Source organism: Anser anser (genome assembly GCF_964211835.1).
Source record: "Anser anser genome assembly, chromosome: 13".
Lineage (NCBI taxonomy): Eukaryota > Metazoa > Chordata > Aves > Anseriformes > Anatidae > Anser > Anser anser.
The window spans coordinates 4,595,196-4,609,677 of NC_139734.1; the positions used below are offsets into that span (position 1 = coordinate 4,595,196).

At 52.7% G+C, this 14,482-nt stretch overlaps 1 protein-coding gene across 3 annotated transcripts in view; it reads left to right on the forward strand.

The window, feature by feature from the left end:
* The window catches only part of GAB3 (GRB2 associated binding protein 3), a 57,061-nt gene that overhangs the window by 37,184 nt on the left and 5,395 nt on the right, over window positions 1–14,482 (forward strand). For 2 of the 3 annotated variants that reach the window (XM_083797393.1, XM_083797395.1), the window contains 7 exons: window positions 5,118–5,334; window positions 6,209–6,681; window positions 9,137–9,192; window positions 10,169–10,424; window positions 11,446–11,527; window positions 13,005–13,107; window positions 14,306–14,419. In XM_083797393.1, coding sequence (XP_083653519.1) covers window positions 5,118–5,334; window positions 6,209–6,681; window positions 9,137–9,192; window positions 10,169–10,424; window positions 11,446–11,527; window positions 13,005–13,107; window positions 14,306–14,419 — 1,301 coding nt within the window. The remainder of the gene's footprint in view (window positions 1–5,117; window positions 5,335–6,208; window positions 6,682–9,136; window positions 9,193–10,168; window positions 10,425–11,445; window positions 11,528–13,004; window positions 13,108–14,305; window positions 14,420–14,482) is intronic. The other variant, XM_083797394.1, reaches the window with a different exon arrangement.

Sequence of the window (14,482 nt, forward strand, 5' to 3'; positions counted from 1 at the left end):
ACGTGGGGCTTGTTGGGGTGGCAAGGGATGTGGGACTTAACATTTCCTACAGCTCCACGTGGTCCTGAGGTGGTGCACACCCTGCTCTGAAGGTTACTGGGGGTCTGGCTTCTGCGGGGCGGAAATAATAGCTGGCCGCTTGGTCTCACGTCGATGAAGCAATCGCTGCTAGAATAAACAGCAGGTCCTTAATAAGAAAAGGTACTGTTTATGTGAAAAGCTGATTGAGTGTTATCTTCTGGGGTTGTTTATTTCATTACACGGCCCATGTTTATTTAGTTTGGCTTAACGTAAGACACCTGTTCCAGGAAAGAGTTCTGCAAAACTCGCGTTTTCTCAAGCTTTGTTGAACGTGGAACGTGCACAGATCTGGGTGTATGTGCACACATAAATCAACGACAAAAATGCTGAACTATCTTAGCCTATTAATGAGAAGAAAAACAAAGCAAAGGCAGAGGACAGGAGAGCGCTAGGGGTGTGTGTCTAGGCTAAAGCGATGGTCCTCCAGTGCAGCATGAAGGCGGCCTGTTCTGCCAGCCCTACACCTGCAGGCAGTCAGTGGGGTGAGTTTCCTGGAGAGCTTCCAGGAGTTAACCACTCCAAGAGGGATCTAGTCAGTAATTAAAGCCAGGACCCATGTCATCATCAACTTACCTTTCAAATGAGAAAATCAGGCTCAGATAACAGCAATCTGTCTTTCCCTTGACATTTCCAATGGGCAGATACAGCAGCAGTTTCAGAGCTTTGTAGGAAGTGAGTCAGAGCTAAGCCCTTTGCTGTGATAAAAGTCAGCTTGAGAGCAGAAAAGGGTGGTGATGGAGGGACTCAGCCCCGCCAGAGGACTCAAAGGGCAGCAAGATGTTTAGGGGTGTCACAGCATGGCTGGGTGGTCTATCCTGCCATGGTCTGTGTGCTGCTGCGCTCCCACTGCTACATGGGCATACCGTTACCTGGTAGAGAGGAAGCAAAAAGCCGTGAGATGTTTGGTTTTAACGTATCCCAGTTCCCCGCTTTCTTTAATCATCTTTTCAGTAGTTTATTCTGAGGGAAAATGGGAGTGGAAGAGCTCTGCAGTGTTCCTGTTATAAATCTGATGTCTGCTGTTTTCACGTTTGCTCTAGAGAGCACCAGGAAAACTTGCTGGCGTGTTCTTGTGCCAGTACACGCTGCCCATGGGTATAGCTTGAAAAGTCGAGCTGGTAGCTTTGGGGGATGGCAGTCAGTAGTCCATAGGAGTCTGGGGTAATTAGGGACCGTTCAGTAACCCACTTCCTGCTGGTCTGCCCTTGCTGAAACGGAGATGTCGCTCTTGTGTTGCTGCTCCTGCTGCGGTGCTGCGTCGGATATAGCTTTACCAATTAGCCTGAAATGAAGGTAAGTCTTCCCTTGCAAAACAAAGAAACCAAATGTATTTCTTTGTCTTTCCAATGTACGTGTAGACTTCTGGCACTGCATTGAGGATGTGCGCAGGGAGGTGTGATTTGAGGCAGAGGATCCAAGGCTGTCCCCAGGAAAGATGCATTATTACTAGAAACCTCTGTTATACTGGTCGAGCGTAGCGTTGCTTGTATGTGGGCAGCACTGGCAGTATCCCACGGGTGTTTCCCAGCCAAGACCACCAGTGTAGATGCTGATGGATGAGAAGTGACAGCTCTTGCTGTGGCGGGCTGAAGAGCTGACATCCCAGCTTTCTGCTCTGTTCCTCGAGGCAAATATCCCCCACAGTGCAGAGCATTTGTCTTGGTTCAGCGTAAAGTCTGGCATCTGAGCCTGCAGTCTGCATCGCAGGCAGTGTAAGCTAAGCTTCCAGGCATACACTTGCTACATCTCTCCTGGCAAATAACACCTCCTATTTATCCTGCAGCTCCTGCCAGTGTGGTCCGGTCTGGTGTGGATTCGGGTCAGGCTGCAGGGCATGTTCAGCTCCTATTCCTACCCTCTGATTTCAGTCTGCACAGTTGCACAGGTTGCACGGCACGTTTCAAATACTGATAAATTGCTTCAGCTTTCTGGAAGCACAGAAATCCCCCAAGAGGTTGGAGGTTTAAACAAATTACTCCCAAAAATTAGCATAAGAAAAGCTCTATTAAATGCAATACGCTTTTTTAACGTGAACGCCACCGTTACAACAAGTCACAGTCCCTGCAATGAATCACCACAAGGAAGACACACGCAGAGCAGGAAATCTTACCAAGCTGCTCCGGGTTGAGATGACTCTCACAGCCAGTACTACAGTGGGAAATCAATCGCTCACAATCCTGGCATCTCTCTGAAAATTCACTGCAGCTTTGAGGCCAAACCCTGAACTAATGAACCCCCAGACTGATGCTCTGTGGGCACAGACAGCGTGGTCATGGCTCTGTGCCGTGACTCAGCCCCGGATGGCCACGACGAAGCCAGACTCACAGCCAGATCCTCCTCACTGGAGGCCTCGGGTTTGACATTTAAGCAGCCAAGGCGAGCTCAGAGCTGGCCCCGTCAGGACAACGTTTTAGTCAACAGGAGGGGCCGGCTGGCCGGCGGAGGGGAAGCGGTGCGAGCTCCAGCAGATGTCAGGAAGCACCTGGGCGGGCGGCAGGCGGGACAGGCTGGCCACCAGCCACCCTCGCCCCATGGCACTCGGCTGCCACAAGGAACCGTGCCCATGGCTGTGCTGAAGGCAGCAGCGTGGGGCTGGCACCCCCAGGGAGTTGCTGGGGGAGGAAGAGCCCCCCTGCATGTTTTGGGGTGAGGCAAGGTGGCCAGGGGACTCTGGCTACAGTTCATCGCGTATGCAGATTGAAAGTGTGATGGGCACAACACAGGACAGCAGCCTGTGATGAGAGAACACCTGAGCCTGATTCATTAGGAAGCCTTACTTACCAAGCCTGTAGCTGTACACAAAATGCTCCCCCAGGCCGTGCCTTGGCAGGCAGCTCCTAAGCTGAAGAGGAACCTTTGGTCTTGGGTTCCCTCTTGGTCTCCTCCCCGGGCTCCAGGTGTCGCTCCGCATCCCGTGTAAACACCTTGCTCCCTCCCCATGCAGCCCCTACTGATCCCCGCCGATCTCCATCGCCCCGCTGTACCTCCACCTTCTCCCACAGCACGATGGAGCCTGACGCCCAGGATGTCACCGCTGTCACCTGAAGCAACCAGTCACCCATGGTCCCTCCTGGCTGCAGGAGGTTGGACAGGAGCCTTCTGCTCCTGCACTCCATCCACCTCTCCCTCACCTCCCCACAGCTCTGGTCACTCCTGCTTGCACCCATCCTGGGACTTTCTCCCTTCCTGCTCCTTTCTGATGGTTTCTTTGCTGCTTTTAATGCCTTTTTTTCTTTTTAAACCTTGATGAGAAGTGGTTTGACACCCCAGGAGCTCGCTGCAGCCACCCTGAGGACACCTCTGGCAGCCAGGGCAGCGTGCTGGGACGTGGGGAGCCAGGAGCCCAGTTCCCTGCAGGGACCCCGCTCTCCCCACAGAGATGCTTCCCCTTGGGGTCTCCCCTTCATGTCCCCGCTGTGCTCCCACACAAAGCAGCAGGCCTGCTGGTGGCAGCGCCCGGCCCTTGTGTGGGAGTCAGGGGAAGTGTGAGGGCTCCTCCCAGCCCTCCTCGGGAGGAAATCCCTCTCTGCGCTCCTCAAGGCTGCTCATGTCAGCCTCTGGCAGTGTTTCTACCTCCCTGCAGGCCGGTGGGGTGGGGGGGAGCTGCAAGCAGGGACCCCCGCTTTCACCGTGTCCACTGTGCCGTTGCACAAGGACAGTTTTGGGGCTGGGGTCTGTAGCAGGAGGGAGAAGCCGCCTGTTTTTCCAAGACCTACATTGACAGGGAAAGTTGATGGGGCATCCTCCATGGTGAGTCTTCCCGTCAATGCAGGGCAGAGATTTTGGGGCTAGTACCCACCAAAACAGCTATTTTGCCAGCTGAAGCTGTGCTCAGCCTTGCTGGCAAAGGGGAGGACAGAGGGAGAGAGGCACAGAACCTATTCTCTGCCTGCTCTCCCTTGAAAATGGGCATGCATAATTCATTCTCCCCAGCTGCCGCCGCAGTACGACTTTAATGCTCGCTGATTCGGTTACCAGCAGAGCTGGCAGGGATGGGGATGGCCTGCCAGGAGCTGGCTCTGGGTAGCCACGTCCCCAAAGGCCAGAAAAGGGCAGCCACGGCGAGCAGGAGGGACGGGGACGGTGCAGACCTGCCATGTGTTGTGCAGCCCGCAGCCCTTCCTGATGGGATAATCTGAGGCTAAACCCTGCGAGTAGCAGATGGAGCTCAGGCCTGCTCAGTCTCTGTGTTAGTAATCCACAATGTCATTTATTTTTCTTGTGCATGGTGTTGGTTTTTTTATTTCTTTAAATACATGGTCAGATGGTGATGTTCACATGCTTGCTGAGGTCTCTGTGGAGTTAGCCTAGTGCATATTTGATCGCCCTCAGCTTGCAAGCCAGCTCCGAGTCCAAGCTCTGCAGGCCGAGCTAGTGCCTGAGCCAGCAGGATGGAAAAGAGAAGTTATTTTTCAGCTGGGAAGGCTTCAGCCGCCAGCCCCGCTTCACAAGTGTGAAAGCCTGGAAAAGCTGCTCCCTTCAGATGATCGCTGGGGCGAAGAGGGCTGCTGAAGTCCTGCTGCTCCAAGCACCTGCTGAAAATTAAGCAAACGCTTTGCTGAATAAGCTCGAGTTGAAGCATGTGTGCGAGTGCTTTGCAACCTGGGGTTTGCTGCAATACTGCAAATCCAAGCTAGCAGGAGGAAACAGCTGGTAGAGAAGGAAGGAGATGGCTCCCCCTGCTTGAAAGGGACGAGCCACGGGGTAGGGCGAGGAAGAATTCGGCCTTTTTCCTGTTTCTTTTGGCTTAGAGGGGGAAGGAGCTGGGGTGAAGCCTGCTGTGGCTGATGTGGAGGTGTAGTGTCACTGGAGGGGTGGGTTCCTTGCTGGTGATGTTGCCTTCCCCATACACTCCGGGGCTGAGGAGTGACCACAACAGCCGAGTGCGGTGCAGTCACTGAGGACTGGGTTGACCTGCTGGGGACCTCGCATCTCACCTTGTGGCACAGGATCTGGCCCACAAATCCACGCTCCCCGCGATGCGTTGTCACCTCGCCCCACTGCGGCTCAGCCGGGGCCATCGCTTCTCCTTGCAGGTTCGGTGGAGAGCCTGTCCCACACCACCTCGTCCCCGCAGCCCTCGCCAGCCGCCTCCACCCACGCCTCCCGCATCGCCGATCCCTCCTTCTCGGTTGACCACGCCGCTGCCGACGCTTCTGCCGCAGAGGAGACCCCCAGTGAGTCGGAGTCGGTCTTCCTCCCCGACTACCTCTTCCTCTCCAACTGCGAGTCGGGCAAGCTCAGCCACACCAGGTAACTCCGGGGTCCACCACACACATCGGGCTGCAGCCACCTCTGCGTGCCCCTGGGAAACTGGGGCAAACTGGTCCTTGAGTCCTGCAGCTCCTGAGCCCGATGGGACCATCAGAAATGCAGTTCTCAAGGGGGCTTTCTGTAGTGGAGGTGAGCGGTCAAGCGTCAGCTGTTGGTCCTGGCCCATGCAGTCTCCCTCCAGGTGCTCTTTCTGCCTGCTGCTGCCCCAGGTGCCCTACAAAGTGCCCCGTGCTCAGCTCGGGGGGACCCTCCCTGGCCACAGGGAAGGGACAGATCTGGGCTCAGACTGTGCTTTTTGTCACACGCTGTCACTCAGGAGGAAAGAATGGGTGAAGCCTCAGCAGGACAATGCTCGTGCTCCTCCCCTTCCTTCTCTGAAATTCCCCCTGGTTTTTAACCTGGGTTCCTGCAGCACAACAGATGCCTCGCTGGGCGAGCACGCAGCTTTGGGAGCCACTTCTCCACTTGCCTGGTAACCAGACAGGGGGAAATAGAGGTTGTAGCAAATGCTGCAGTGTGGAGGTTGAAATTTGAGGCATGGTGGTGCAAGGGCTCCTCACGCTGAGGGCTCAGCCTTACAGGGCTGGAAGCCCTGGGCTGGTGGAGGAGCATCACTGCTGGCCACGCTCCCTTGGGGGTGAGGACAGGGCCCGTACAGTGCCCTGAGGGTGTGCAGGGCCAAGTACGAGCAGAAAGGAAACCATGAAGTGGTCAGTGGGCATTTTCCAAGCTGGGAGTGAAAAGCAGCCCAAGGAGCTGCTCCCAGCAGGTTATACCCCTCAAGCCCCACACGCTCACCTGGTTGCAACCAGGAGAAAAGGCAAGCACCAGCCCTGCTCTCTGCCCTGTGCAGGTGTGACAGCTGGTCCAACTCGGACAGATCCCTGGAGCAGACCTCATCGGACGACGTGTTTGTCGACTCGCTGCAGTCCCAGCCCTCGCTGTACCTCGTGCAGCCCTGCAGCGCCGTGCACCAGGATGCGGCCCTGCTGGCAAACCCTGGCGCCGTGCCCAGGAGCACTGACGTGAGCGGGACGCCCAGTGACTTTTCCTCCTCCTCTCCGCTGCTGGGGACACCGCTGACGCCAACCTTTCAGATTGACCAGAGCCAAAGTGCGCTGCCCTACGGCGTGAGCCAGCTGGATGTGCTCTCCAACACGCCCCCCCCGCGGCCCCCCAAGCCCACCCACTTCTCGGACAGGCGAGGGGACGAGGCGGGCAGCGGGGCGCTGCAGAACGGCCATGCGGGGACCTGCCGGGCTCCAGTGGCGCTGGTGCCCAGGAGGATCTCCCTGTCCAGCCTGGACAACGTGAGGAACTGGAAAGGTGAGCGTGTCTCGGAGGTGGTGGCACTGGGATGGATGGGAGGGTGCCCACTGCCTGCTCTCCTGCTGTGATGCTTCATGTCAGCTTCAAAATGGTGTGAGTAGGGTTTAGACCTGTCCAAGTAGGGTTTAGACCTGTCCATCGCTTGCATTCAGCTCCTGCCCCTCTGTTTCTGAAGGTCAAAGCGTGGGCTTGCCCAGGGGAAGTGCCTTTGTGGCTCCGCACACTGAGTCCTCTCCGTAACAGCAGTATTTCTTTTCTCATGCTTAAAGGACAGGACGCCAGGGAGATGCTGGGGATGGGATGTAATCCTGGGTGAACTGGGGACTCGGTGTCCTTCAGCAAATCCCCCTCTGTCCTTGCATTTCCTCCTGGCTAGCCTGGAAACCTGCTGCAGAGGGAGATGGCTGCAAAGCAAGCCCTGCTCCCAGCTGGGGTGCCTTTTTTGTTCTTGAAAACCATCTCAAACCAAATAATGGTTGAAAACCAGGAACATCCAGGTGACAAAATCCAGTGTACACAGTAGATGTGAGTTTTATTTTGTGGAGCCGCAGAACAGAGGGAAGCAGCTGGCTGGAAAGGATCAAATAGTTTGCAGTGACTATCATTTTTGATGAGGAGACAAGGCAGGGTTTTATGGATGAGCATCCTTCAGGCCCCTGTAGTCTGAATGAGCTCTCAGTGTCTGGGGCCGTTAGATCTCGCCCTTAGAGCTCAGGCACCAGAGCAAGGAGAGCTCTGCCCAGGCTGTTTATCAGTGTACAAACAATTCTTGGAAGGTTTCTGCAGAAACACCCATCGGTGGAAATGCTCTTCTTCATTATCAGTTACGCCTGTTTGCTCCCTGAAAAACACTGCTTTTGGTTCCACGTATATGCTGCTCCAGCACTGCTGGCACACGTGAGATGGTTAATGTTTCTCCATCCCAATTTACACCAAAAGGTTCTTAAGAGGATTAAGTGTCCAAATGTCATGTTCTGCTGCTGTGCTGCAAGGTTATCTCTGCCTGACAGGGGGCAGCAATGAATTAATAAGTGCTGCTGTTTTTTTTTTTCTTCCCCCAAGTGCAGCTGAAACTATTTGAAAGGTTAAACTCTGAATTAAAATATGCTTCACAAAGGACGGTCTGAAAAAGAAACAGGGAGAAAGCAGCTGCTGCTCGTGGGCTCCTGGAGTGAGCCCACTTGAGTTTAGTTCATTTTTTTTGCCCTTAGCAATGTGTAAAAGCTGAACAGCTGTGAATCAACCTGCTGCAAAGGTAGTATGGGCTGGTAAAGCACCTGTACCCTGGCACCTACCAGTGTGCCTGACTGCTTTTGTGCCAGAATAAGGAACTATATCCATCCCAGGACAGCGCCTGCCCACCCCAATGCATGTGCACCCTCACCAGCAGCGCTGCTTCCTTCTCCTTGGCACTTCTGCGCCGAGCCCTGAGCTGCAGTGCAGCACGGACATCTCCCCAGCCACAGCAGGGTGCAGGGCTCGCCGTGCTCCTACCTGGGGGCTGAGAGCACAGAAAAGCACTTTCCTGATCAGAAAGTCATTTTCCAGAAAAGGATGGTAGTTGTAAGCACAGGTGGAAATGTATGTAACCGGACACGTCTGTGTGTGTGCTTGTATACATGCCCATGTGGTAGGAGTGACAGCAGTTCTGTTTCCTCCAATTTCCCCAGTTCCTTTTTTCTGCCCTACTTGAAAACAAACTGTAACAGCCTTCCATTATTTACTGTAAAATCAGACAAAAAACCTTCCAGCAGCTACCACTGCTGATCTAGATATTGAATGCCATTTTTCAATTTTTGTTGCCTTTTCCTTCAAAAAACAAGTTGACCTACACCAAGAGGAGGCCAGCCTGCACAAGGGGACCTTCCCTCTGACGGTTTGTCCCCCAGCAGCTCGAGCCACGTGCATCATGTCAGCATTTCTGGGTGGCAAAGAGAAGAATTTCTCCCCTCCATTAGGCTTGCTCGTGCACCCTTGCTAGAACAACATGCGTTTCCCAGGCACCCCACATCCTAGGCACCCAAATGCTTTCCAAACAGCAAAATAACCTTCCCTACGTCCCTTTGGTATAATTCCTTATCTGAGAGATGGGAAACAGAGGGACTAGAGCAGATATTGGGTTCAGATGTTAGTCTGCTTGGTTGCTTGCTCTCTGCACCACACCAGTCTTTCCCCCCACCTGCTTGTGACTATGGGAAGCCTCAGTTACAGCAGGGTTACACGAGTATGTTCCTTGGCTTCATCATACTTAAAATAGCCAAAATTGCTCTTGAAACGCTACCAAGTTGGTTCTGGTCTTGTGTGTCATTGGATTTCCTCATTTAGGGTAAATACCAGGAGTTTGGGAATCTGTGTAACTCTCTAGTTAGTTTAGAGCCATGTGTTTTACTCCAGCATTATTGCCGTCAGGTTGGACTACCTTGCATGTTTTTAATTGCTTTTTTCTGTGCAGCAGACATGGAAGGCAGTTCTTTAAGAAGTCGGGACAAGAGGCTTAGCTTGAATTTGGTAAGTACTCTGCTTGCATAAACTTAAAGACTGATGCATGCAGGCTTCAGAAAGTGAGTCATTTCACATTCTGGTAGTCAGTCATCTGCTGGACTCAGCAAAAAAAAAATATTTAAAAGTAGGAAGAAGCAGCCCTTGGCTTCAGACAACTTCTGTGTTGCTTCTTTGTGGCCATGGGAAGAGGGAGGCCACAACATGGAGCCCCTGATTTTAAAGCAGACAAAGCCAGGTCTGCTGTGAAGGACTCCAGTAACCTCAAGAATGAAGCTCTTGACCACAAGCACCTGAGAAAGCCACTTCCCTCTTGGGGAAAAAAGAGGTTTAAAGAAGCCTATTGCTTCCTGATCCCGAGGGATATCTCCTCTTCAGTATGTAGGAAAGGCTGTGATCAAAGCCCCTGTGATTCAGCACTCTGTCAGCCCAAAGCTCCTGGCCCAGCTTGGACAGATGTGGGTTACGTGTGGCACCACCAGGCATCACACAGCCAGCCTGCTGTCTGGCATCGAGCGCTGCTTTCTGTGTGGGAGCTCCTTTGCTGCTTGTATGCAAGCCCTGGTGGTGTGCAGCTTGTGTTCCTCTCCCCTGGAAGCTTGCAGGGTTGGTGATCAACCTTTAGTGTTTATTTTCAGCTATCAGAGGTAACTTCTATGTCTGTATCTCTGCTCTCTTGGCTTCTACATGTGCAAAAATCCAGTTGTTTTCCTTTCAGAAGTTTTTTGTATGAAAGGATTTCCTTCATTCTGTAGGTCAGAATTGCTGCTGGGAGAAGCAAACCTACTTAAGTCACCCCTAAGTTTGGTCCTAGAGTCCAGCAGCAAGTTGCTGAGCTCCTCCCAAGCTGGCATAAGCACCCAAACCGAGTGTGTCTCCTGTCCTTGCGTGTCGTGGCAAGGTCTCAGCAGGACCTCCCAAGCTGCTCGGGGCGAGCTGTTTGTTTACCACCGTTTCTTTCTCCTTTCCTCCCTTGCCGCCGAAGCCCTGCCGGTTCTCCCCGCTCTACTCGACGGCCGCGGATGGCGCGGAGGACAGCTACGTGCCCATGCGCCCCAGCACCTCTCCCTCGGCGCCCGGCTCCGACTGCTCGCCTGATGGCTACATCCCCATGAGCCCCAGCTCGGCCACCTTCACCTTCCCCGTCGTCAGCACTGAAAAACTCACCAGCCCCTTACCCGAGCTGCCCTCCGACCTGGAGCCACCTCCGGTGAACCGAGACCTCAAGCCTCGCAGGAAATGTAAGGCCAGAGCTAAAGAGCACCTGGGATGCGGGTGGCCTTGGCACGTTTCAAGGCTTTTTCCATCTATAGAAGGGGCTGAATCCCTGTGTAGGAGCCTTGAGTACTGTGGCGTAGCAGGGTGCATCCATGGGGCTGCTTGCAAGCAGAGGAAAAGCATCTGTGCCCGCTTCTGCAGCAGCCACGTCAGCATGGGGCAGGAGCGGGGACCCACTCTGTAGCAAGGCAGGAGGCTAACGCCTGCGTGCTGCTGCCTCACCAGCTCCCTGGCCTCCCAGGAATGGGGCATCCAAACACTCGAATCCTCCACTTCATGTGTGGGCTGTTGGTTAAACCTCTGCTTGGTGGGTGCAGCTGTCTTGGTTTCATCAGGAATTTCCTGCAGATAACTGTTACTTTCCATTCCAGCTTCTCATAGCACTTCCAAAATTCAGGTTGATGATATACTGGTGACAAAATATGGCTGTGCAGAAAAAAAATTGCCAAAGCCTAGCCTATGGTAAAGCTGTTTGGGCTACGGAGCCACAGGGGCACTCAGAAATGGGTTGAGGAAATGCTACGTGAAGCTGGGGGAGAAATGCAGAGCACTGCCAGCAAGCAAAGCAAGCTCAGGTCCTTGCTTAGAGGGTTTTGAGAACTGAAAGGAAAACATACGGAGGTGCGAGGAGAGATCTCCATGTGTAGGACCTTTGGGTTTAGGAGAGAGCCCAAAGCCGTGACCTGAAGGCTGAACTGTCCATTGCAGGCAGCACGTGCTGGGCTGCTCTGAGGCAAGGGTCAGACGTGGATCTTGCAGGGCGTTTGCTCTCCTAGTGCCCGATGTATTTATCCTGTTGGTTTTGAGTAAATGAGGGACTTTGCTTTCCAGCACTGACTGAAGAGGTCATCTGTTACTGACTTCTATCTCGGTTATATCAGTTACAGTCTGTGAAATACTCTATTTCTTGCATTTTTCTAATCCATTCATGCTTTTCTTGAGCCCTGCTTTTGCAAATGTCGTTCCTTTTGTGTCTCCCTGCAGCACGGCCACCTCCTCTGGACTTGAGGAATCTCTCCACAATCCGTGAGCACGCTGCCGTGACCAGGATGTGGACCGTGCCTTAGTAAGTCGCCATGAAATCCACCGTTGCAATCTTTCAAGCATTAACACTGTGGGATGGAGTTAAAAGTAACTTATCACATGCCACGAGATGTAGCTTCCTGGCGAAGTCCACATACCAAAATTCCCCAGGGCTCCTTCCAGCATCCCCCAGGCTTTTGCTGTCTCTAAAAAGCAAGGCTCCCTTTCGAGACTGGCAGCTCCAGTGAGTTGAGCATCACCCAGTGCTGTCAGGAGGGATGTGTTTTGGGTATCTTGCAAATTAGGGTTTGCAGGAAACTCGGTCTCTTGTGAAGGTTCCTTTGGGAAAGGCCAGAGCTAGTCTGCTCTGGTGTGGCTGCTGTGGTGGCTGAAAGCTTCACATGCCTCAATTATCTGTTTTTTTTCTGGAGTGATAGCATCATTTTTGTTTCTGAAAACTGAGATAGAAGAGAACTAGTTAAGATCAAGATCTGCCTGACTTGTAGCCTGGGTGCAGGCTTCTGCGCTGCCACGTGGAAACTGAGGTTTGATCCGCTGGTGTGACCTTGTGTCCCTGGAAGCGAGCTGTGGGGAAAAACAAACACTTTTGTTCACACAGGCAGTGCGAACGGGTGGTGCTGTCGGGCTCCAGCTGCACAGAGATTCAACTTGAGGGAGCTCGAGAGGAGGGGAGGACACAGTGAGATGCTTGGGGGAAAGCTCAGTGGCTGCAGAGCCCTCTCCCAGCCCATCCTTTGCGAACCAGTTAACCCCACGGGCTGCCTGTGGGGGCAACCCAGCAGCCTGCCTCCCCAGCAGCTCTGCCAGAGCGCCGCGGTTAATTAGTGCTGAGTCCTGAAGGATAACGAGCTTGGGGGGAGTTTGCATGTTTCGCATTAACAAAACTAAAAAAGCAGGCTGCCCGGAACTAATAAAGCAGAAGGACTTACGCCGTTCATGCTGCACCAAGTAGCCACCCAGTTTCCTAATAACTAACCCCCCTGTGCCAGCCTGCAATCGTTCACTCATGGTACATCTCTGACAGCTCTGAGGGTGGAAAAGATTTCCTCGAACAAGGGCCGAGCTGCAGCCATCTTCACGGCACAGACAGCCTGTGTTTACACAGGTTTTGGAGCCAGCCAGCTCCTCTGTGTGCCCCTCCAGTAGCTGTTTAATTCGTGTCAGCCTCCAAAAAGGGAGTGCCCCTGCAGCTAGCTGCCCCAGCGGCACTTGTTACCCTAATGAGTGCTGTCTGTGCCCTTGCTGGAGAACGGCTCCAACATTTTATGCTTTCTGTCATACCAGAGATGGCAAACTTTCATAAATCCTCCCCAAAAATAAAAAGACACTTGGAGGAATGTAACACTTTCTGGAACTAAGGAATGTTTTTGGACATCCTCTCCATAAAGGCTGCAGCGTTAGTGTGAGTTTATTCCCCATATGGACTGTGTCAGGCTTTGGCTTCATTTCAGAGCATCTGTAAGATGCTTCCTTAACCTCTCCTGTGTTTTTCTTCATAGCAATCGAATGAGCTTTATCTCACCAGAAAGAGACGGTATTAATTCAGCAAGAATATTTGCCAATTCAGTTTCCGGAGAAGAGGAAGAAAGTTACATTCATATGGTAATCTTCATTTTCACACAGCCATCCTTTGCTTTATTCTGCTCTGTCACATTGATGGAGAATGCAGAAGTTTGTTTTCTAAGAAAAAATGTCGAGGAGGTTTGTCCTTTGCCTTCTGTTTGAACAAAAAATGATGAAATGGTTTTAAACCCAAGACAGTGGGACCAATTTACAGAGAGATAAGGGGAGCCCTTCTTCTGCTCCGCAGAACTCAGCTGTTCGCCCACGAATGTTGCTGAGCAGTTCCAAGAGAGCACAGGGATCAGCCATATTTACATGAGAACTCATTAAGGCGAAGGCAACTGAAATCTTTTCACCTTTCAGAAGTGTGCCCTGCAGAAATCTCCTAGGAAATGACAGAAAGCCGTTAGCGCACTTCCTAAAGAAACACACCAAATATTGTGCAGAAACAGAACACCCATTGCAGTCTCCTATTGCTTCTGCTTTGGCTGGTGGCACTAACCCCACTTCCCATCCCACGAGAGAAGAACATCTGGCTTTGTGGCTTCCTTTTCTTCATTCACTCTCTAGCCATATCTTGCAAAAGACCAGAACCTGGGTTTCCTTTGAGTTTTAGGTGGAAATTGGCTCAGATCAAGAGATTTGAGATTCACGTCTGCCAATCTGGCTCCAGAGCCGAAGCCCCGCAGCAGTGGCCATACAAATGCATTGCGAAACTGACCACAGCCTCCTTAAACAATCGTCCCAAATTTCAACCCACACCGTTCCCAGACCAAAATCTGCTTGGTAGGGCAGTTCCAGTTGTAACTACTCCCCGTTTGATTTTCCGGTCAATGAAAACCTTCCACATGCTTGTGGTCACTTTGATTTCCCTGGCACTAGATGTGGACAGATACCACCACGATGGCTCAGCTGGCACCCCTGTGAACCTGAGCCTTCCAGGGTTCGGGGCGAGAAGCTGGGCTCCTGCCTGAGGATATTGGCTAAATCAGAATGAGACTCAGCACGGTTTGCTGGTTTTGCCATAATGACCAGGAGAAAAAGGCACTCTCCATTTCCTTGTGGTACCCTCCAGCTAGTCAGCGTTACCCCGCGGGTCATCACCAAAGGCTGTCCTGTGGGTGCTGGCCGGCCTCACTCGCGCGCTGCCGGGAGAGCCTCCTGCTCCCGGTGCTGTCCTGCTTCCTCCTGGGATCGTGTTCTAAGAGCATTAAAAGTTTCTCTTCTTTCCTGACAGGAACACAGACAGGCAACATCTCCATACAGTGGTGCTTTTCCATGGACAAGGAAATCTAACCTTGATTACTTAGCATTGGATTTTAATTCTGCTTCCCCATCCCCTGTACAGAAGGTATGAGTCCCCTGTGAAAAAAAACAAACCTCCTCTCTTTGTGTCTGCTGGGAGGAAAAGACC